The sequence below is a fragment of the Lytechinus pictus genome, chromosome 8 (genome assembly GCF_037042905.1).
Source record: "Lytechinus pictus isolate F3 Inbred chromosome 8, Lp3.0, whole genome shotgun sequence".
NCBI classification, from domain to species: domain Eukaryota; kingdom Metazoa; phylum Echinodermata; class Echinoidea; order Temnopleuroida; family Toxopneustidae; genus Lytechinus; species Lytechinus pictus.
In genome coordinates this window covers 17,200,275-17,225,176 of record NC_087252.1, presented here as the reverse complement: position 1 = coordinate 17,225,176, position 24,902 = coordinate 17,200,275, and the positions used below count along the sequence as shown (strand labels likewise).

General features: G+C 36.1%; 1 protein-coding gene across 1 annotated transcript; it reads left to right on the top strand.

The window, feature by feature from the left end:
- Positions 1–360: 360 nt before the first annotated feature.
- Positions 361–21,388, top strand: LOC129267111 (uncharacterized). The gene is made up of 7 exons (XM_064103669.1): positions 361–551; positions 3,621–3,753; positions 5,813–6,093; positions 8,702–10,407; positions 11,180–11,344; positions 12,693–12,865; positions 21,212–21,388. Exons 2-7 carry the CDS (start codon positions 3,683–3,685, stop codon positions 21,312–21,314), a joined length of 2,499 nt encoding a protein of 832 aa, XP_063959739.1. The 5' UTR covers positions 361–551; positions 3,621–3,682; the 3' UTR covers positions 21,315–21,388.
- The last annotated feature ends 3,514 nt before the right edge of the window (positions 21,389–24,902 follow it).

Sequence of the window (24,902 nt, the reverse complement as noted above, 5' to 3'; positions counted from 1 at the left end):
CTCCCTTTTGCCTAGTTCATGGTTTTAGTGACTGCAATGGAGAGAGAGATTGTATGAGAGAGGGAGAGAATGAGAGAGGGAGAGAAGGGGGATAGAGAAGGGAAGATTTGGAATAAAAGGGGGCGGGGTTCTACATAAGGGCGGGATGGCGAGGATCTTTCAAAACGCTTAACTTTATTGACTGTATGATAGTAAATGCAGCACCAACGCCGAGTGATGGGCTGATGTCCTTATATGGATATTTGGACTTCACGCTGAATCAGTTTAATGAGTATATTATTAAGAAAAATGAATATTCAATATTCGATCCGTGTGCAAACAAGTAAAGGATATTACTTCACAGCAAACTTCATGCGTGTCAACAGACGTTGGGCTAGAATTCAGAACGTATGGATTATTAATTGCTCTTGGTTTCGACAGACTGAGGGATATTGTCACGTTGGATATGTTTATTGGAAGCCTTCGGGTCCACTGCGGCTCTTCGACTGCTCTTGCCGATCTTCATCATGTTCATGTTATTCACGTTATAGGGCCAATGTCATTATGTGCAGGTAGGATTTTCTGTACTCAACATCGTTGTTGGATTGACTTCCGAGTATGATCATGGGTGATCTGATCACCCATGATCATACTCGGAAGTCAATCCAACAACGATCATATTTTCCCCAAAAAATGTTGATGAAATGCCCCATGGACTTGATGACAATTAGTAGGCCTACTTATTTAACGAAAATGATTATTACTCTATATTGCAAAGCTTAGATAACCACAGTATTTTAAAAATATGAACCTCGTAAAATTTGATAATTATAGACCTGCATCCATTCTACCTCTATTTCTAAGTTCTTGTAAAATATATTCTATTAATTTTGTCTAATTAAAAATATACTCTTGACTGACAGTTATTTATTAATAAAAATTTTGCACTGGAAATTCATGGACGTTTCTAAAGCTTTTGATATTATTAATCACAAAATACTTCTTTCCAAGTCCGAACACTATGGGGTAAGGGGCTTGCTACTCCCTTGTTTCAAAAGTTATCGTTCTGATAGATCCCAATATGTTGTTTTTTATGATAATTCATCAGGATTTTCCAGTATCACGCATTGTGTACAGCAAGGTTCTATCCTCGGTTTGCTATTGTTGTTGATTAATATCAATGATCTCATACATACCTGTAATAAATTAGATTCCAACCTTACAATATCTTAACTTACAAAAATGATATCAATGTCGAATTAGATGAAGTAACGACATGGTTTAAAGCAAACAGGTTATTAATAAATCCTGGTGAGACAAATTATATTACCCTTTTCCATAGACAGTTTCATATTTCTAATTTGTTAACTGATATTAATTCAAATTGACAAAATTCCAATTAATAAAGTAAATAGTGTTTGGTGTATAAATCGATCATGATATGCGATATGGGACACCCATGTACAAAAAGTCATTAAAAAGTATCTAAATGTATTATTATCCTGCACAAATGATTAATTATAATTCTTTCATGCTCTCATATCTTAAGTATTGTTTTAGAGAAATTGTAATCGAAAGAAATTAGACAAATAACTTAAATTTCAGAAAAAAAAACATTCGTATTTGCATGAGATGTCCCTATCATACTCACTTTGCCCAACTGTTGAGAAAACTTAGGTCTCGATGTTCATGTTTATTGTACTATTGCTCTACTTGGTTTTCTCTATTTTCAGAATAAATTACATGAATTATTTACTCTCAATCACTAAATTCGCCATCACAGCACCCTGTTAGAACTAATAATGTAATGAAATCTGTACCGACTGTACGAAACAATTTCCCTGTAATTTGGAAATCGGCCCCTAAAGATGTAATTGAATGTAAGTCAGTTAATTCCTTTAAAAAAATTGAAGCAGTTTCTTTATCTAAAGTATGCGTAGTCATTTCTTTATTGTAAATTGTCATCTTTTGTTCTTCTGCCTCTGTTGATATAATTCGGTTCGTATCATGTCTGTTTTATCTTGACAATTCTTTACAATGTATTATACATAATGTTTTGGGAATTGGGCATGTTCAAGGCCTCTTGGGTTTTTTTTGTCATACTTTCTTATATGAAAAGCACATCTTACTACCAGCTGGATGTCGTCAATTTAAAAAAGGTCGTACGTAGAAACACGTAGGAAATTTAGATTGGAAAATCAAATAAGACAAGAAAGAAATTCAAAAATAGGATTCATATATCTTTCAATTTTGTATGTACTGATGGATGAAGAAAACTGATATGTTATTTATTCTAGTATTGGTCGTTTCGTCTATTGAATCATTCGAGGGTGGATCGGGGTAAGAATTACCCCACCTAGGTGAACAAAATATCAGCTAGGAAAAAAGAAAGAAATACATGTAGATCTGAGAGGGAGATAAAAAGAAAGAATGACAAGATGGAAGCTAAACAATCGAGACCATGTTTGAAAGTTTGATCGACAATTAGTGGATGTTGGTCTCGAAACCGTACCAGTGCAAGCACAACTGTATGTGTGGTCAAGCATGTCAATTCCATGCAGACAGAGCTTTAGGTTGCATATTCTGACCACTTTCCACAATCATGACAGTTCCCGTAACGTGAGCGATTAAAAAAAAAATGTATTTATTTACTTAAAGGCGTCGCTTTTCAGACTGCTGTGGCGGCCAAGGCGACGGCGATATTCGTCAACATGATTTAGAACTTAAAAAGTATATGAAGCTAGTTCATGAAACTTGGACATATACATGATATAAGGATACTCAAGTATTACTAAACATCCTGCCTGAGTTTCACGTCACATAATCAAGGTCAAAGGTCGTTTATGTTCAATGGACTTAGACCATGTTGGGGAAATCAACATCAAAGTCTTGACCACTAGGGTTAAGTTTAGAAATTTCGCCATAACTTTGAAAGTTTATGGATCTTGTTAATTATATTTAGGCATAGAAGTAATGAAGTATCATTAAACGTCCTTCAGATAACATGGCCAAGGTCGAAGAACTTTGAACATATCTTTGGGTATTTTTGGATTGCCATAATAACTTTGAAAGTTAATGGATCTAGTTTATGACTTTACGACGTAAGAGCAATCAGTTATCATTAATTGTTTTGCACGAGTCTTAGGTCACATGATCCAGGTCAAAAGTTATCTATAGTAAACGAATATAGTCTTATTGTCGTATGAATGGTGTTTTTGTGACTAACTATTCAATAGTCGTTTTCAAAGTATTGAATCGCACAATGCAGGCGAGACTGCCAGGGGAGTTCCACTTGTCTACTAAAAATATTAATTAATAATGTTATACCCAAAGATTTATCATTTTCGACATGATCGAGAAGAAGAAAAAAGTGAACTGGAACAAAAAAAAGGCTACAGCTTCGTTGAGGGTCAATAATTAATGTGAAGTACATTGGATACTCGGTTATCATATATCTACATTTGCTCTTGACCTGGACTTACAAAGAGCTGGATAAATAACGCGAGCCTTCCTTTGAAGCATTGATAATCATCGTCACCTGATTATGTGCATCTCATATGTGATAAGTATCTGTTCATTTACAAAGGAGCAGTTTTCTGGTATTGGGTATTATAAATTTTCTTCTTTTTAATCTATTACAGAATTCGTGTGGCTATTGCAATTGTTTTGAGTTCCTGTTTGAATGAAATAGAAATCTTCCACCATGCATTGGCTTCTATATTTTACCTTGATCCTGATGAAATGTGGCGATATTGAGGTCAATCCTGGACCAAGGTTAGTATATACAAATAATGCACAGGTAAAAATGCGTTAGTGACAATATAGTCACTAACTTTCATTCCCAATCTCTGCTTTATATCCCCTTGAAATGATGTTGATTTAGTTGGAAACAATTGCTAAGATTATAAATTAAATTATATCCCCTTATTTCTTCATTAGAAGTCACATGTACCGTCCCTAGATTCGTAAGCAGTGACACCAACATTTGCACCTGCGACACTTACTTCAGGTTTTCTTTCATCTAAGGTATACTAGGGTTTGGTTGCAATAAATTAAGTTTAGGGTTAGGTTCAGGGTTTGCTATATTGTTTATTACAGGGTTGAAGTAAGTCATTTCCTTACTACTTAGTGTGTGAAATGTATAGCGGAGCAATTGTCGCCAGAGCAAATGTCATGGAACCTTCTGTCTCCGTGTGGTACCAGTATCGGAAATGCCATTTTTAAATATATAACTATATGTTTTATTGGGAAATCAATATCAAATCACAAATTTCACAAACAATTTGTCTGATTGGCAAACGATAAAAAGTTACAACATCAAACAATTACTAAAGAAGTAGCAGATTTTACATACAAAACCAATCAATAGGTGGCCATAAATATTAGGAGGAATGAATACAAAATGAACACAATAATTGCATAGTGCATGTATAACCGGGCAAAATATAATCCATTGGGAAAAATATACCTCCGTCGGGGAAATGAAATGTTACATTCAAACTCTAGGTAGGCAATATCTGCATATTGTTAAATATATTGCTCCTCATATTTAAGTGAACGATTCATTAATCCTAATTATGGTACAAGGACTATATCAATGTCCACTTCCATCTTTCAGGTAAACATTGTTCCTCCGCACAATAACAGTGGCAAGAGGACTTTTAAATACATCGGGACCATGGGAACCGAGGAGTGGAATAATCTTAGCACCAAACAACATCCCTCAACTCATTCCATGCTCCATTTAATGGATGGAAAATTTATAAGCCTTGCAATGCAAGAGGTGCAGCATTGCGTAGTTGATTTATATATTTATTTAGCAACATTTTACTCAAATTCTAATTTCTAATTGATAATCATTACTAGACATCTACTCATTTTTTTTCAATCAGCTGAACAATACTCTATTATCACTCACCCTTAATATTCCCGTTAAATCATAATTAGCAGTTTCCTTTTGTCTTAACTTTACAGTAATCTTTTCTTGCAATTTAATTTTGATCTCTTATTTGATTGAATTTTAATGTGTATTATATGAATGTGTTTTTAGTAATACTGTGATACCTGTACATGCCATTTTTATTTACATATTCTTTGCAAATATTGTACATAATTGATTTTTATCTCAGGGCCCTAGAGGACGTACAGCAGGTTGTGTAACTGAAAAAGGCCACCCTGATTAAATAAAACCGAAAATGAAAATAAATATAAATAAAACAAAGTCTGAATAACAAAAAAAATTAGCTTGCCCTTCACGTTCGCAATGTTTAATTCGTAAAATAGGTATCATGTTTATCGTTACAACGACTACAAAAAGAGCTTCATGTGTTTAGGTGTAATTCCAAAAAGAAGAAGAAAAAAAAAATCAGAATTGGGCTTGGCGCTCGCATTAGATGAATATTGTGAGATATGTATGCTCTTCAATAATTCCTATAAAACTTGCTCACATTATTTTAGTGCGATACATATTCTTTTAATGGCACAGTCCCTAACATGTCTCTATTAGGCCAATAAACCTGGCTATTGCGCTCAATAGGCACTTAATTTAGTGAGTTAAAGCAAAATGCTGGTGCCCACCCCAAGGCCGTGACCCATGGTACGCCACTGCTGATTTATTTTAAATAATTAGTTATTCATTAGGCAATAATTGAATTAAGCTAGAGATTGGCATTTAGTCAGGAAACTCCAGAACCTATCTTATCTCAGTAATTGAACCACAGATATATTACGTGTTAATATCTAAGTTATAAGTTTGGGCCAAGCTACATGTATAAGAAAGGGGTAGGCATTTCTAAGAAATTCTTATGAGAAACATGTTGTTATTGATTTACAGCAGCAATGTCAGTGACAAGGAGCTGATAAAGCTGTCAAAGCGAATTGCACCGGGAAGCTATGATGAGTTAGGTGTTAATCTCGGGTATTCCCTCGCTGAACTTGCACAAATCAAACAATGCGCCATAGATACCAAGGATGCATTGATCAAAATGTTCTGTGGATGGAGGGATAAACAACTTCCAGGCACAAACATCAGGACTCTTCTTGCAGATGCATTACACGAGAGTGAAATGGGTTCCCTTTCCGATGATTTATTGACAGGAGCTCCAGTCAAGACAAGTGAGTATAAGATTAGCTCAAAAGTATTGTCCAGAACTCAGATGTTCAATTGGAATAATAATTCAATGTGTTTATAATTTCTTTTTGTGAATCTGCTAAATCTGATACTGTGCACCTTGTAGGGTACGTCCACTTACTCCTCCCTTACACGAAAGTTGATTTGAATAAGAGAGAAATTAATCAAGCTAAAAAAAAAAACCTGAACATTTCATCTAAAATTTAATGTTTGAAAAAAATATATATATATATCCTATATATATGAAGAGTTTGGTTGCATAAAGAGGTTAGATCCACTTTGGACCATTCCGAGAAAAATCATGTTTATATGCTCCCATCTTGCATTATTCCTATGATAATCTAAATTTTCATTATGTACTAAAAAAAAGGGGAATAAAAAATCATAGCTCCATGAAAAAATCTACCTGTCTTCAATTTTGTTTTAATATTTTTTTTCTTCAAAAAATTACCATTTTGGATCTAATCCCTTTTGAAAGCAAACTGAAATTGATCCAATCCATTTTGAATAAAAAGTGATTTTTCTTTGCCACTTTTATTCACGTTTTAATGGGAATTTCAAATTTTCAAGTATCATCAGACCGACTAAAAATCTATAGGTGTTGAGACAAAAGACAATAAAATTTTATGAAAAATGGATCTAACCCCTTTTGACAAATGAGCTCTTCATAAAAGTTTGTTTGAAAAAGGGATTAGATCCACTCCAACTTATTCTCTCATATTGCAATTTTTTTATGCGAAACTAAAAACTAAATTTTCATGATACCCTATCACGCGAATTGTGTATTGAGTATAATAGAAATCTACCTGTCTTCATATTTTTCAAAACATATTTTTCCTAAAATTTCCTTTCTGGATGTAACCCCTTTTGCAAGAAAACTGAAATGGATCCAACCCCTTTTGAAAAAAAAAAAAACATTTTTATCACTTTTAATGGAAAATTCAACTTTTCTTTAGTATCATCTTATATAGCTACTGAAAGTTCTATAAATTGAAACACACAGCAAAATCAAATTTCATGAAAAATGGATCTAACCCCCGTTTTTGCAACGGAGCTCTTCATATATATATATATATATATATATATATATATATATATATATATATATATATATATTACATTATATAAACATTTTAAAGTTTCATCGGACTTTACAATTAAGCTATTATACAAATGAGGGATCGGATGACATCATCCAATAGTGCACTAGTCACAATGGCTTTTGCCTCTTATTACATGAAATGTGCAAAAATTTAAGTTTATACTCATTTTACCCTGAGCATACAATTGCTTTTGTTGTAACATAAGATTTGAAGAAGAGTTTGCATATTGTCAACTCTACATGTACAACAGATGAAACGTTGTATTACTCAAGCAATAAAATGCAAAACAAATGGTGAGTTACATCTGGGACATTAAGTGAAATCCTAAAATGTCGGAACTTTCTTTTTTGATATTCCATTCCGATTATGTCTTCTGTGATATCTTTGTTTGATTTGTTGTTTTATTGAAATCAAACTTTAGTTGGGAGGGGGGGGGGGGGGACGTCCTCCCTTTAATTTGATACATTTGGCATTCACCTTAAAATGACCTGGCTACAAGTGTTTCAGATGTACTATAAGATAACATCTGATTGCATCATTATGTGGCACTCACATTATTTACAACCTAAATTACAAGCGAGTATAACAAAAATAAATTGATTTTCTTTCAATTATAATAAATGATATGTGAAAATGTATTCATGAAAATATTAGTTGCATATTAAATGCCCAATTCACTTTGGTGTAATTTTATTGATTTTCAAGATTATATCTACCAATACTTGTATATAGGTCTAGACGAAAAAAAAAAATGCGAAAGTTTTTTTTCCTTTTTTTCTTTTATTTTTCGTTGCTTTTTTAATAGAAATCATTACAAACCATTCAACAATCAGATCGAACCCTCAAATAATTAAGCAGACCCATTAAAAAGAAAAAAAATGATCACCCCTTTGTAAATTGTAATTTTGCATTGACTTTGTAAACAAAAAAGAAACAAAGTTGTTTTTTCGGCTTTAAGAGTACTTTTTAAAAATGAACTAAAATGGTAAAGCCAAGTGAATGAAATGATCAGGCAAACAAGCAAGAGGCTACAGATGCTTCGTACTCTGAGAGGGTTAAGACAACTTCAAAATCGTTTGATACCATTCGACCCGTGGTAGAATATCGTTCCCAGTTTGGCACTCCGGACTGAGAGTAAATTTAAAAAAAATTAAAGAATCTAAAATTAGAGTGTGCCGGCTTTTGCTTGGTCGGTGAAATCACAACTACCAACAGTCATTGTAACTTTTAGGACTAACAAATCTTCAAGCAAGACGAGAACGATTAGCAATTGGTCTTGATACATGTAGGGTTGACTAGAACGTCACTGAACTTTGCCCACTGGCTTTCTTCCTTGCGCTCGACCTCCAATAGCCGATCGCTCCGAAATGCCCAAACTTACACCAAAATCTTCTGCAAGACGGAGCGCTACAAAAATAGTGCTCTCCCTTATTTTGTGTATGATTACTTCATATAATGTAAATTTAAAACAAGTCACTTTCTTTCATAGGTGCACCCATGACAATACAAGGATCAATCATCCAACCACTTTTCCCTGACCTGATCAAGAGATGTAGAGTTGAGCTCCAATTCAAGTACAGGACTGATTTCTGTATGATAAGAGCCGACCCACTAGATCCTGATTCTGTTGTTCCATTCGAAGATATGTACACAAACCTTTTTCTGGAAAAGGAAAATAAAAACGAAAGGAGTCAAATTGAATACAAGGATCTCTTTAATCTCAAAGTCAATGGAGAGTTCCCCAAACGGATTATGGTCCAAGGAGAGGCAGGGGCCGGGAAGACAACATTCTTGGCTAAGATTGCATGGGACTGGATAAACGATAGTCCAGATCTGTCAAAGTTTGTGTGGGTACTTCTTATCCGTCTGCGTGAAGCCAAGCGATACACAATAGGTAAGATAGTCAAATCATATCTCTCAAAGGACAACCCAGCAGCAGCCTGCCAGATCACTGAATACATCCGTTCAAATCCAGAAAATGTATTAATTGCCTGTGATGGATTAGATGAGTTTAGTGGCAAGATTATACAGGACACTGAAACCAAACAAGAAATAGAAGGTGCTCAGCCAGAAGCCAAAGTAGGATCTGAAACGAGTCCAGCAAGTGCATCTTTGAGCCAACGATTCGACCCAGAAGCAAGTGCAAATTCTGTTGCGAGAGGTGATTTTGTAGTTGAAGATGTTCTCCGCTCAGAAGAAGTCCGTACTTGCCCCGTCATTGTTACAAGCCGTCCATGGAAGGCCAATAAAATAAGATGGAACAATAGCTTAAGACCACTATACACATTCATCCATGTGGAAGGCTTTAGCAGGGAGAATGCTAAGGTTTACATTCGCAATTATTTTAAAGACACTAAGGCTACAGCAGATGAATTCATCCAATTGTTTGAAAGCAACGACATCATATCAGAGAATATGGCGCCATATCCTATCTACATATCTATGCTCTGTCACATGTGGAGAGAAATTGGTGACAGCAAGAAAGAAGAGTTGAAGTCTTTACAAACCTTTTCTGAAATATTCCGTGAAGTGTTTGAATTCCTCAAGGTGCGTTATGTCCAGAAAGAGATCACAGATTTAGGCAGCCCATTGTTCAATACACGTCGCTTTGAAATCGAGAAACTCATGGAACCAATTGCTGAGGTTGCTTTTACTGGACTACAATCAAACAACCTAATTTTCAATGAAGAAGATCTTGGACAGATCCCAGACTCTTTGAAGACAGCATGCAACGTAGGGGTGTTAACACAGGAGAAAAGACTGTCATCAATACATGACAAGAGCAGTGCATTCTTGCAGTCAACAACCTTATTTCCACATAAACTATTCCAGGAGTACATGGCTGCAGTCTATCTTGCTTCTCTGTATAATTCGAATCTCATTGAGTTTAAGAGGCTGTTTGAAGAAGTATTGCTACCTAGGAAGGACGAGTTTAAGTATCTCCTGTTCTTCACTGTGTCACGGGACAGGAACATTGCCGAATATACGACCACGAGTCTGTTACGACAGTATACCTTAAAGCAATACGACGACCCATGGCAGGCGATGAACCTCTTGGTTGATGTAGCATTTGAGAGTCAAGATGAAGATACCATTGCCCTTCTAAGGAATTCGGTATCATCTAAGTTGATTATCAATGCTGAGAATGCACACACTGTAGCTGGTTATGCATCCACTGGGATATATTCAAAAGCAGTAAGTTGAATATCTTATAAAAGACACAAAAGTCACCACTATATAATTATATATATATATATATATATATATATATATATATATATATATATACATAATTTTATTTTGTGTGGTGTTATTAAATACAATATATCTTTAATTTACAAGTTTAATCTGATAAGGAATGAATAGTCTGTTAACGACTACAAGCATACGACAAAGATAATAAACCATAAAAGTCCATATTTTTTAGTCTCCTTTCTATCTGCTTAGTAATAAATATGAACAAATTAAAATCTTGGATTAGACTAAGATAATGTCCATCCTGTGTATGTACTATATGCAATATTATTATGTAGAAAAAGAGGAAACGGTGACTATTTCTACCCCTCCGGTATGAAAATGAAAAAAAAGGCTTCTCAAAGGTCAAGTCCACCCCAGGAAAATGCTGACTTGAATAATAAGAGAAAAATCAAACTATCATAGTGCTGAAAATTTACACAAAATCGGATGTAAAATAAAAAAGTTGTAACACTTTTCAAAGTAAATTAATTTCACTTTTTCAATAATGGTTAAGTCATTAAAACAAGGGAGGGACATTAAAGCTTTGTAGGCTGACTTTGGCATCTTTATAATATCAACTGGATCTTTCTTCACCATATCCATAAAATGTATAAACCACTGTTTTACTCTTGCAGAATCCAAAGTTTCAAGTTATTCAATGAGGCAATCTAAATATTAAATAATGCAATCCTATTGAAAATGTACTGATGATGTATGGCTCTACTTCCAGATCAAAATAGATTTTGGTACTTTTGGATCTCGCTACGGACCAGGTATATCAAACGAGGTTGCAGTGATGGTATGCTCAGCACCATCTCTAACGAAAGTTAAACTGTGGGGGATATTTCACCCTACCTTCTATGACACTCTTGCCAAAGAAGGAAGGAAAACCAAAGTAAGTAGAATTTCATCGTATAGTTCAGAACTGATGGTCAAGTTAATGTTAGGATAAAGGGAATACTAAAATATGTGACCTTAGAAACAATGAAAATTATGATAATAACAACAATAAACAGTGCTATTTAATAATTATAGATTATTTAATATTATGTACTCATAACCCTTATTGCTAAGAGTTTAATGAATATGTATGCATCATAAAAGTTGTTTACATTGGTACTGTATGACAGACTTTTGCAGTAACATTCATAACAAATTAATGGTCAACCAGCTGAAAAGCAGATGACATGAAAGAAAAAGGCTATAAAATAAATCAAATGCAGCATACAGTACAATCACATTGGCGGTTGGTGATAGAGTTTAATATGCTCGGATCTGGCGTATCAACTGAGGTACCGTGTAGCAGTGAGGACAGCAGAATGGGCTCCATGACATTTGCTCCGGCGACAATTGCTCCGATGAGAAATCTACACATTAAGTGAAATATAAGTCCTTACCCCTAAAACTAAATAAACCCTAATCATAATAATTACATTATTCTGAACCAAAAACTCTATTAAAATCCTAACTCGAAGTCCTATGCCTTCTGAGATGTTAAGATCAGAGCAATTGTCGCAGGAGCAAATGTCGTGTCACCAGCAGAGTGTTAAACTGGGGCAAATCTTTCAACCTAGCTTCAATGAGGCCATGGCAAAAAGGGAAAGAAAGCCACCTTAAGTAGAATACAACTGACAGTTAAAATGGAGGATATTGTACATGCATTTAAAATATATTATTTTTGTACCCTTCGGATAATTTTCAAATAAACAATGAAAGGTAAATTTATATAATAATAATGATAGAAAGTTGAATTTATATAGCACTTTTAAAATCCAGATTTTGTGAGGAAGTAAAGCTGGTGATATTCGCAATTATCTTTCAAAACAAATACACTTTTTAGTTTTCCCGTAACTTGTGGCACGACAGGTCGCCACCAAAGGCTCTAGTGCACGTGTGTATTGTTTAATAGAAATCCCAAGCTACATTATAATTAATTGTGACTCCCGATCCTTTTTACATCCATGGTTGTATATACTCCCTTCAAAAGTGTATACAAATGCGTAGCCCTAATGCAGTCTACAGTGCAACTCAAAATATGTATATTCCTATATGGATCCCTAAAAAAATCATATTGTGTAAAAAAACACATTTATTATGTTCTTGATTTAATATACATCGGCTATAGCATGATCATGTTTTCTGATCTGTAGTTTGATATCATATTTATCAGCTTATTTTCAGTCATACAATATGATCATGCTTTCATGCAGTTTAATGATCATTGTTTGCACAAAATTATGTAGGTCCATACTTTCGAGATAAGGAATTTTCAGCCTCTATCATCAGCATCTTCACATCAGCTAGCAGAAGCTATATGCTCCCTACCTGACCTGGATAACCTGACACTAAGAGGAGATGGTTTCCAAGAGGAGTTTTATTCTCATCTTAATGCAAAGGCTTCAACCCTAAAGGTATGTGTGTTTATATTTCTGTTTCTACTTGTACCATGTACAAAATAAGAAGCAATGTTGATGTAATTTAACTGATTGATACATAAAGACCATGTCTTTGCACGACTAGTTGAAGATGATGTGTATTAATAAAGGAGTCTAGGTATAAAGTAAATTTCCTTGAAATCTAGTTATTATGCATAGGTATACTGTTATTGAAGGTGCTCTTGCCCTCGACTATTTGGTTATCCAGAAATATGGATTTTTTACAATTTTTTCCATTCATAACCCTCTCATACATGTATTGATAAAAAGTTATTTTTGTATATAGAAAATAAAAAGAGAAATATCTGATTTAAAAGTTAGGAGAGGAAGGAGGTCGTTGAATATGAGGCTGCAGGGGCGGATCCAGCTTCCGCCAATGGGGGGGGGGGGGGGCGAAAAGCATTCTACCATAATTTCCCGCTCGGCCGCTAAAAGTCGATTTTTTTTCTTACTTTGAAGGGGTAGAGCTAACAGTCATTTCTTAGCTTTATTCTTATCAAACAGCATAAATGTGCAATAATCTCACAAGCCACTTTAAAATATCCCGAGAGCGAAGCACGAGCTATTTTTACTTTTTTTTTTTGGGGGGGGGGGGGGTTTCATGTATATATTTTGAACATTCTGGGTCCCGTAACACAAAGGTGAGCGAATGATCGTACGCTTGATTTTTACGATTGATTGTACATTGTAGTCAATGGAATCAATCGTAGAAAAATGTTCTACGATCATTGCTAACCTTTGTGTTACGGGACCCTGGTCAATGTTTGTGATCCTAAAGATGCACAATGTAACTAAATAACTTTTCAATATGCACTGTCACGGCCCCGTTCAGACTTCGGGTAATTATTAAGAGGAGGAGATCCTAGGACAGAGACTCAAATCAACACTCTTATCTTTCTAGACTTTGAATTTAGTTTAAGTAATTTAATGAGAGTATACATTGACTCTTGACGCCCTGATCCTGGAACGCCGTGTGCGGCGCTCTTCACATCTTAAGCTTTTTCGGAACATTTCATATACTTTCGTTAACAGAATCTTTGTCGTCACTAAATAACGCTCGTTTTTTATGTTGGCATTTTTCATATTTTGGGGGAAATACATGGATACAACACTTAATGGTTTCCATATCACTGACTTGAAATTAAAAAAGTTTAAACTGATTACAAAGAAAATACGGTTTTTTATTATATGTCACGTGATTGATGACGTTTTTTTTTTTTTACCCCTGTACCATAATACGTTCGGGGGAGCCACTTCCTTTCAAAGATGCTCAACATGATTGTCCAAGAAAACTCGTAAAGCCGGTTTAAGTTTCATCGGCGGGCGATATCTGTGCGTACAAAAGAATGTGTATCAATAGCAACTAATCTATTATTCTTTATTTTCAATGAATACTCAGGCGTTGTTGTTTTTAGTAGGTTTTCTCATAGTGTAAATTGCTCTCGGGTACTTTCCGATTTGAGAATTATCTTGTTCGTTTTGATCATCGTACACGTTTTTTATTCGGAAATATTCGGAAAAGAAAACGCAGCTATATTTAGTGCCTCACATATCACTGCATATCGCATATGTGGGTCATTATTGACATTGTTCGCCGTATCATTCAGGGTGATGGGTAAGTGAAAAGTATGGTCGTGTGACCTTACTTCGCGCGTGACCATATTTCGTGGACGTTCGTATATCTCAGAAAGTACTTAATATCGTGAAAATCTGATATCACTACCAGAAAAAGCGGTCAAAAATTATCCTGTAGTGAAAGTTTCTAGTTGATAAGATTGGAATTTTTTTAAGCTAGGGCTAGGCGATTGGGCAGGCGCGCGCACCTGCCTCGGCCGATCCTCGCCCATGCGCCCACCACTAACTTAGCAGGCAGGGTAGGACTTCGGAAACATCCACACATAAACATATCCAACTAAAGTGAGTACACTAACTACCCCAACATTCACTTCCAATCTAAAAAAACACAAGGTGAGAGGATGTATTCCCTGTATGGGCAATGCATCCTCTCACCACCCAAATTTTCTGATCAACAACTTACTGTCCTTTTTCCAGCCAAACGTTCTCTGCTCTTTAATTAATGATTAACATGGGCAGTGAAACCTGATCTTATCCTCAGCATCCTAACATAGCTTCAAACCACTACCTCTCTAAAAAACGCCCATTATCAACCACAATACAATCCATGAAATAAGCACAATTTGAACACAAAACAAAACAAAAAAGCCTGTGTATCCATTGACATCTTTTATGATTGATAAGATATCCACGCATAAAGGATTTGGACATGTTCAAAACCATCACCCCCACCCCATGTGCGCCACAAATTCTATACCCTACACTTACTATAATAGCCCGCTTTCAGCTCACCAAACGCAACATATGTTATTCATATCTGGTTCCAAAATACACTGGATCATTTCTAAAGCTTGTGAAGTTCCGTTGTAACATAATTAATTGAATACATAAACCATTGAACTAATGCTATTTTGTCTAAGGATGTCCCCCAGTTATGTTTGTGCGCATATCCCTATCTGCGCATATTTACGCCATGCGCGTTGAGGTCACAATAAGGGTGATTCATGAGCTACAGGTATTTTGATGAAATCTTCAGCATTATGCTTGTTGGAGTTTCTCTTTTTATTCAAATAAACTTTTTGTTAGGCTGGACTTGTCCTTTAAATTCACGTCAGTTCATTTTTAATGTTATCAAACATGAAGTGGAATGCAGTTTAAAAGCATTGCCAAGGTCGCACCATTTGCCATCTTGGTACACTGAGCATGCCGAGTATACTGTCTGATAACAAGTTATCTTTTGCTGATTTTGAAAGTGCGTCATTTTCTGCTTGTGTTGTTCTCATTCAGCTGTTAAGTCACGGAAATCTCTAATTTTCGAGAATATGATTCCTAACAACCCTAGCTATATCCCAAGCTTGGTTTCAACTTGATAATTTGTTACACTGGCAGATTTGATGGGATTATTTAGGGGGGAACCTACTTGTGACGGGGTTTTATGAAACCAAGATGAGCGTGCCTTTGCAGTCCTTTCTTTCATATACCCCTCACCTTTTGGATCCAAAAAATATTTAGATATGGAAATTATGATGAAGTAAGTTGTGCATTATGAAACATTTTTGCTTGTAGGAAACAATGCAAACATTTAACCTTTTGTTTACTCATGTTTTATTCAGCCTATCATTTCATTGTTTCTGATATCAAATGTATATCGGGAGGTTGGTGGATATATTAAACAAATATATCAGGCTTTGAGAAAGTATAGTGGAATTATTTATCCGAGGTTGGTCTGGCAATTACTATTTTTCCCGAGGGGCGAAGCCCCGAGGGAAAAATAGTAGATTTGCCAGACCAACCGAGGATTAATAATCCCCACTATGCTTTCGAATGAAACGCCTGATATATTTGCTTTATATCCTACTTATAAAAATACAGAACCAGAATCTATGCGCTGAGCTTGCAAAGTCCGTTTGCATTGAATTAATGGAATTAATACCTACTTTTCTCCGAGCCACCGCGCTCAGCGGAACGCAGATTAGTGCATGCGCCGCATATGGAAAACTAGCGGACAGAAGGTCCTCGCTGCACGCGCGCACCCTCATAACACGCAGAATTCCCTTGCATTATACCCTTTTTTCACAAACAAATGTGTATCAAGGACAAGCGTTGATTCAGATAGAATTTCCGCCCCCCTGAAATGAATGGTAACAACTTCTTCTATCAGATGACCATAATTTTTTTTACATTCAATTGGTGGGAAATATGGCACTTTATTACATTAAAATCACTAAAAACCATCCATAGTCAGGAATATGTATTGGGATAATGGGTTTGGGGGACATTTTTATAGTACCCGGGTGGATTATATCCGTCGTCACATCGGTGGGTGGTGATATCAAGAATTTCCGCCCAAATTACAATAAAGGGCACATTGTAAGGCAAATACTCATGAAAAAACCATGGAGATTGGTTAATAAGGAAATAGGGCACTTTTATCCTCAAATCAGAGGAGATTTTCTTTGTGATAGTGATGTCCGAAGAGCAAACCTACACTCGTGACGGGTCCATTATGTATACGAGGGGTGCATCCTAGCTTACCACTGCATAGCTAAGTCTGAAAATTAAGTTTTGCTTATTTCTTTCATTTTATAATGATGTTTAAATGTTCAAACAACGATAATTCATGAAAATTGACTCAAAATATTGCGAATCAACGCTGAAACATTATCTGTGTTTACATTTTATCCCTCTGTAATGCTATTTCCCCCATAAAGCCGCAATGGAACATTCCGCACCACTAGTCATACGATGATCGCGAGGTCTGCAAACGTCGTCTGCTATGTTTTTACATGTCCGGTACACTGCATACAAGTTTTCGATATGCGCATCCCTGGACTTGCCAGGGAGAGAGAACGCGCGCTGGCCGGTGCATGCGCCCGAGAGTTTAGCTAGATATCCAGTTTTGTGAAATAATGACGTCAGAATATTGGTATATCCAAAAATATATCGAGGTCTGACGTCACGCAACATCATAGTTGAAATATATTTGGTCACATGATGCTATTTCAACCAATCACTATACAGGATTCAATCTATGTAGGATATAATAAACAAATATATCGGGCTTTGAGAAAGTATAGTGGAATTATTTATCCGAGGTTGGTCTGGCAATTACTATTTTTTCCCGAGGGGCGAAGCCCCGAGGGAAATATAGTAGTTTTGCCAGTCCAACCGAGGATTAATAATTCCCACTATGCTTTCGAATGAAACGCCTGGTATATTTGTTTTATATCCTACTTTTGGTAATTTACAACCAAAATCTATGTGTTGAGCTTGCAAAGTCCGGTTACTTGAGTTGAATTACCTACTTTTCTCCGAGCCACCGCGCTCAGCGGAACGCAGATTAGTGCCTGCGCCGACGCATCGCTGGACTTGCCCGGGAGAGAGAGTGCGCTGGCCGGTGCGCCCGAGAGTTTAGCTAGATATCCAGTTTTGCGAAATAATGACGTCAGACCTCGATATATCCAAAAATATATCGAGGTCTGACGTCACGCAACATCATAGTTGAAATATATCAGGTCACATGATGCTACTTGAACCAATCATTATACATGATTTACTCTATGTAGGATATAATAATCAATATTACATAGGTTATGTAGATTCGAATCAGTGACAGGTCAATACGCCATCACGTGACCATAGCTGCGAGGATCACATTTGTTATATTCTGGGTTTTTACGTCACCTAAGTGAATATAACTGCGTTGTATTGTCAATCGCGGCGTTATATCCACTAAGGTGACGTCACTCGCTGCTTACAAGTTGCGTAATCAGGTAATTTGATGTACGCGCTAGTTTAAACGCGTCGATTGTATGAAGAACGCGCTATGCATTCTTCTATTATGACGTAGATAGATCAGAGCTGTAGCAAGAATTTCAGGTAGGAGCCAGATGATGAATGCAATCTCTGATGGCGAATCCACATAGACTTCATAATATAACAGATATTGCCTGGTCTATCTTTTTAATAAATAACATTTCAACTCCCCTCCGAAGCTATATTTTTCCCTCGGGAGAATATTTTCCCTCAGCGCTGCGCGCTTCGGGTAAAGTATATTCCCTTGGGGAAAAATATAACTCCGTCGGGTAGTGGAAATGTTATATTCAAACTTTAAGTAGGCAATATCTGTATATTATATCCTACATAGAGTAAATCCTGTATAGTGATTGGTTCAAGTAGCATCATGTGACCGAATATATTTCAACTATGATGTTGCGTGACGTCAGACCTCGATATATTTTTGGATATACCAATATTCTGACGTCATTATTTCACAAAACTGGATATCTCGGCGCACCGGCTTGCGCGCTCTCTCTCCCGGGCGCGCAAGTCCAGCGCGATGCGTCAGCGCAGACACTAATCTGCGTTCCGCTGAGCGCGGTGGCTCGGAGAAAAGTAGGTAATTCAACGCAAGTAACAGGACTTTGCATGCTCAGCGCATATATTTTGGTTATAAATTATTAAAAGTAGGATATAAAACAAATATATCAGGCGTTTCATTCGAAAGCATAGTGGGAATTATTAATCCTCGGTTGGACTGGCAAACTACTATATTTCCCTCGGGGAAAAATAGTAATTGCCAGACCAACCTCGGATAAATATTTCCACTATACTTTCTCAAAGCCTAATATATTTGTTTATTATATCCTACATAGAGTAAATCCTGTATAGTGATTGGTTCAAGTAGCATCATGTGACCTAATATATTTCAACTATGATGTTGCGTGACGTCAGACCTCGATATATTTTTGGACATACCAATATTATGACGTCATTATTTCACAAAACTGGATATCTCGGCGCACCGGCTTGCGCGCTCTCTCTCCCGGGCGCGCAAGTCCAGCGCGATGCGTCAGCGCAGACCTTTGGCGCAGACACTAATCTGCGTTCCGCTGAGCGCGGTGGCTCGGAGAAAAGTAGGTAATTCAACGCAAGTAACAGGACTTTGCATGCTCAGCGCATAGATTTTGGTTATAAATTATTAAAAGTAGGATATAAATCAAATGTATATCGGGAGGTTGGTGGATATATTAAACAAATATATCAGGCTTTGAGAAAGTATAGTGGAATTATTTATCCGAGGTTGGTCTGGCAGTTACTATTTTTCCCCGAGGGGCGAAGCCCCGAGGGAAATATAGTAGTTTTGCCAGTCCAACCGAGGATTAATAATTCCCACTATGCTTTCGAATGAAACGCCTGGTATATTTGTTTTATATCCTACTTTTGGTAATTTACAACCAAAATCTATGTGTTGAGCTTGCAAAGTCCGGTTACTTGAGTTGAATTACCTACTTTTCTCCGAGCCACCGCGCTCAGCGGAACGCACTGAGATTAGTGCCTGCGCCGACGCATCGCTGGACTTGCCCGGGAGAGAGAGCGCGCTGGCCGGTGCGCCCGAGAGTTTAGCTAGATATCCAGTTTTGCGAAATAATGACGTCAGACCTCGATATATCCAAAAATATATCGAGGTCTGACGTCACGCAACATCATAGTTGAAATATATCAGGTCACATGATGCTACTTGAACCAATCACTATACATGATTTACTCTATGTAGGATATAATAATCAATATTACATAGGTTATGTAGATTCGAATCAGTGACAGGTCAATACGCCATCACGTGACCATAGCTGCGAGGATCACATTTGTTATATTCTGGGTTTTTACGTCACCTAAGTGAATATAACTGCGTTGTATTGTCAATCGCGGCGTTATATCCACTAAGGTGACGTCACTCGCTGCTTACAAGTTGCGTAATCAGGTAGATAATTTGATGTACGCGCTAGTTTAAACGCGTCGATTGTATGAAGAACGCGCTATGCATTCTTCTATTATGACGTAGATAGATCAGAGCTGTAGCAAGAATTTCAGGTAGGAGCCAGATGATGAATGCAATCTCTGATGGCGAATCCACATAGACTTCATAATATAACAGATATTGCCTGGTCTATCTTTTTAATAAATAACATTTCAACTCCCCTCCGAAGCTATATTTTTCCCTCGGGAGAATATTTTCCCTCAGCGCTGCGCGCTTCGGGTAAAGTATATTCCCTTGGGGAAAAATATAACTCCGTCGGGTAGTGGAAATGTTATATTCAAACTTTAAGTAGGCAATATCTGTATATTATGCCACAAACCTTGTAAACACCGCCTTCTATATCCTCTGAACGAACCTTCGATCCCCGCTCCCATCCTCTTTGAACTTGTGTCCCCCACGCTCTAATTACGTGTGACGCCTATGCTACGAACCAGTATTACAGCATGATCATACCATGTGATATGTATATATGTACGTTTAGTTATCAATGTATATGATGTATGTACACTTGCAGGTCCATACTCTTCAGATTATGATGGATAAGGATCTATCATCAGCCTCTTCATCAGTTCATGTCACCTTGTAGAAGCATTATCCTCCCTACCAAACCTAATTAACCTGGAACTAATTGGGGTTGTTAAACAGAAGGAGTTCTGTCGTCATCTGATTGAGCAGGCTCCATTCTTGAGGGTATGTTTACTTCTATGTTATACCAACACCATGTTTGAAAATATGGAATAATGAAAATATGCTATTTGACTTCATAGTGTTATACATTAAAGAACATGTTTTTATACTGACAACTTATTTCTTTGGAAAACATCTCAATGGCATAAAGTGAAAATTTATAGTTTTATTTAAAAAGGGCAAAACTGCAAAATGAGAAAATCAAATGAATCGTATATGACTGTCTCAAATGTTGCTTTTATTCCTTCCCTCAGATCAGCGAAGGAAAATTCAAATTGAATGGAAAGCTTCACAAGGATCCTGATTCATTCTTAGAATCACTCACTTTGCTGATGGAAAAACAATAATCTAACCAAGCTAAAGGTTAGCTCTTTACTCAGGCTGATATACAACCTCGATAATTCCTACACTGGTCATGAAATTGCTTATTACAATGGGCCTCATTTAGATATATGTATATAAATATATATATATATGTATGTATATATTATACGTATATACGTATATTTATTTATTTATACAGTTGAGGTGTGTAACAAATCATCAACATCAAGTATCTCTCCCAGTTTGCTTGTCATATATATGCATTTGCTTTCACAGAATACCTGTTTGTTTCTACCTAGAAAGTTCGTGACATGCCAAATAAGTAAATTTTAATTCAGAAATCGAGTTGTCGCTTAATGTACATTTACTTATTTCAAGCCTCTACTCATATTAAACAATGTACAACACAAACAATGTCTTATACAGCATTGTGTTTGACATAATTCTAACAGGTTTGAATGCAATTTTCAATATGTTTAAATGCGGGTGTATTGACTTTTGTTGGATACTGTATATATTAATTATGTTTGTACATCATATGATCATGAAGAAGTATTATTTGTATGTATTTCGAGTTGTTTAAAAGTTGTACAGAATGTCGGCAGAAGGCTTGTCAGCAACTATCAAATATTATATACATGTAAATATATATATATTTATTCATATTTCTTCCACCAAGTTTCTCATCAATATTTTATATCTTGTGACAGCAATTTGTTAAATATTTCATCACGGTTTTCATGTAGCCCTCCTGGCTGCTATTGCTTCAAGAAGTTTTATGTTTATAGTCCCTGTAGTTTATTACCCAACTCAACCGTCACATAATTTTAAACATAACTATCAATCTTTGCCAGTATCATTTATCTCTTTGATTGTCAAATTTAAACTGTATTCATTTATATTCTTGTTATTAGGTGAAGATATTGACTTATATTGATTTATGAATGAAATGCAGAAAATCCAGTAAAAATAATAAATTAACAATTTCTGGTAATGTTGAATATTAAGTGCGATGAGGCACGGATGCAAAAGGGAAATAATAATACAGTAATATAGATGGATACAGAAATATAGTTATACTGGTTCTCCAGTCATTTCAATTTTCTACACGAAGTTCTAGATTTTTAGACAATCTAGATTTTCAAGGATCGCCCCTGTCTTAAAAGACCTGCACTGGCCTCCAGTTCGCCAACGAATATCTTTCAAGATTTCGTTTATCGAATACAAGGCACTAAGTGGCCAAGCCCCCAGCTATATTTCTGAGCTTTTACAAAGGATTGTTCACAGACACTCTCACAACCTGCGCAGTTCTCATGATAATTTGCTCCTTCACATCCCACTCGTAATACAAAGATGACTTTGGGAGATCGTGCTTTTGCCTGTGCATCCCCAAAGTTATGGAATGGTTTGCCATATGTAATAAGATCCTGTCCATCAGTAGAAACTTTCAAACTTATACTAAAAACCTATCTGTTCAAATAATCCCCATACATTTCTTTTTCCCTTTTTCTAAATCTGTTCTCAAGCATATCATTAGCTCTTAATTGCAGCGCAGTAGAACATATGCACATAGTTTCTGAGCATATATAAACCAGTATATTATCATCATTATACAGCTGAGCAGTGTCTACAATGGCAGTGCTCACCAAATTTTGCTTACAAAAGCCAAACTCATTGGGATTGAAGGAAATTTGTCAACTAAATGTCTTTGTATATAACATATGGGTACTGTATGTATGTGTATGATACCTTTCTTATCAAATAAACAGGGTATATCTTTATTACAACTTGAATGGCATTATGTGTATTTTGTTATCTCATATTAGGGCATTTTAGCAATCCCCTCGCAGATGCTTTCTATAACACCAATAATCTTTTGCCAACAGCATTGTCGACAATTGGTCAATCAAAACAGCAGTGTCGTCCAAGACTGGTATTTGCAGGTATTACATAGGCTACGTAGATTCGAATAAGTGATAGGTCAATACGCCATCACGTGATGATAGCTGCAAGGATCGGATTTGTTATATTACATTTGAATCAGTGATAGTTCAATACGCCATCACGTGACCATAGCTATGAGGATCGCATTTGTTCTATATTAGGTTTTGACGTCACCTCAGTGAATATAACTGCGTTGTATTGTCAATTGCGGCGTTATATTTACTTAGGTGACGTCACTCGCTGCTCATAAGTTACATTAGCCATAATCATTTAGTTGTACATGCTATTGCTTTCGCGTCGATTGCATGAAGAATACGCTTGCTATATTAATTAAAAATAAAAATTATTATGACGTAGATGCTGGATAATGATCAGAGCTGCAACATTGTAAGCATTTCGAGTTAATTATAAAGCCATATGATCAGTACAGATTCTGATGGCGAATCTACATAGACTATATGATATGATAGATATTGCCTGGTCTATATTTTTTTATAAATAACAATTTAAATCCCCTCCAAAGTTATATTTTACCCTCGGGAGAATATTTCCCTTCAGCGCTGCGTGCTTCGGGCAAAATATAATCCCTTGGGGAAAAATATATCTCCGTTGGGGAAATGAAATGATATATTCAAACTCGAGGTAGGCAGTATCTGTGTATTTTTCGTCTGGTCAAAGTTTTAAGATTCGGTCCACCAACTTTCGACAATGACCTCTAATCTGTCCATTGTGATTGGCAAGCATCTTCGATAAATTCTGAATGTTGCAGAAAGCATCTGTGAAATACACTATTAACCACGAGTTCCTCATGTCAGATCTTTATGTACATGTAAGCCTACAATTGTCCATTCATGTTAAAAGATGGCAGTATGTCACACCTCAACGTTTTAGCCGGCCTTATGCCGATGTTCTGTTCACACGTGGCCAGCTGTTTTCTCCTTAATTTATTTTTTTATCAATCATGCACTTCTTGATATTACGAATTGCATTTTGTCAACACAAAATTTCAAAGACTTATTTTTTTTGTATATCAAGCCAGAATCATTTGTATTGTTAACAAAAGGCAATTGTTAATATCAAGAAATGTGATTGAGTTGAGGGCTTGCCATAGCCTACATGTAGGTATGGCGACAAAAGCTTGTTAAATAATTTAGGCGTTACGTCCCTTAAAGAAATCAGATTGTGATTCAATCCTTATTTCACAGTTGATTTGGATGAAATCCTTCAGTATTGTCTCTGTTATTTCTCAATTAGAACCAACTTAGCATTTAAAGCGGGAACGAACCAGCATCTGTTATAGCGCCACCTGAAGTTCTCAACTACCCCTCATCTCGCCAGCAATAATGCATCATTCTGCGCTGTGTAGTCTTGTATAATAGGCCTACTTGAATGAAAAACACTAATTCACCACTCAATACATTCATACCACACTAATTATGTTACCAAGTAGGAACACAAGAACTTTCTTCTCGAAAATATTTTAGTCTCCATCTATATGAATGAAACTATAGGCTAATTAATTCTCTGTATTATTGATGGTTATCTGAAAATGTCTTTTTTTCAAGACTAATTATCTGACCACGCAGAGTATTGGTCAGTTTGCTCTCCTTTAATCCCCTTTCTTGTTTCAAAGTGAAGAGGTTAAATACAAGCTACCGTAAATCTAG

What these genes read in the sequence shown, in the direction of transcription:
- LOC129267111 (XM_064103669.1), top strand. Translation starts at nt 3,683, where the DNA reads ATGCATTGGCTTCTATATTTTACCTTGATCCTGATGAAATGTGGCGAT. An exon ending in AGGAGCTCCAGTCAAGACAA is followed by an intron (nt 6,094 to 8,701) that starts GTGAGTATAAGA and finishes TTTCTTTCATAG; the next exon opens with GTGCACCCATGACAATACAA. An exon ending in CTGGGATATATTCAAAAGCA is followed by an intron (nt 10,408 to 11,179) that starts GTAAGTTGAATA and finishes CTCTACTTCCAG; the next exon opens with ATCAAAATAGATTTTGGTAC.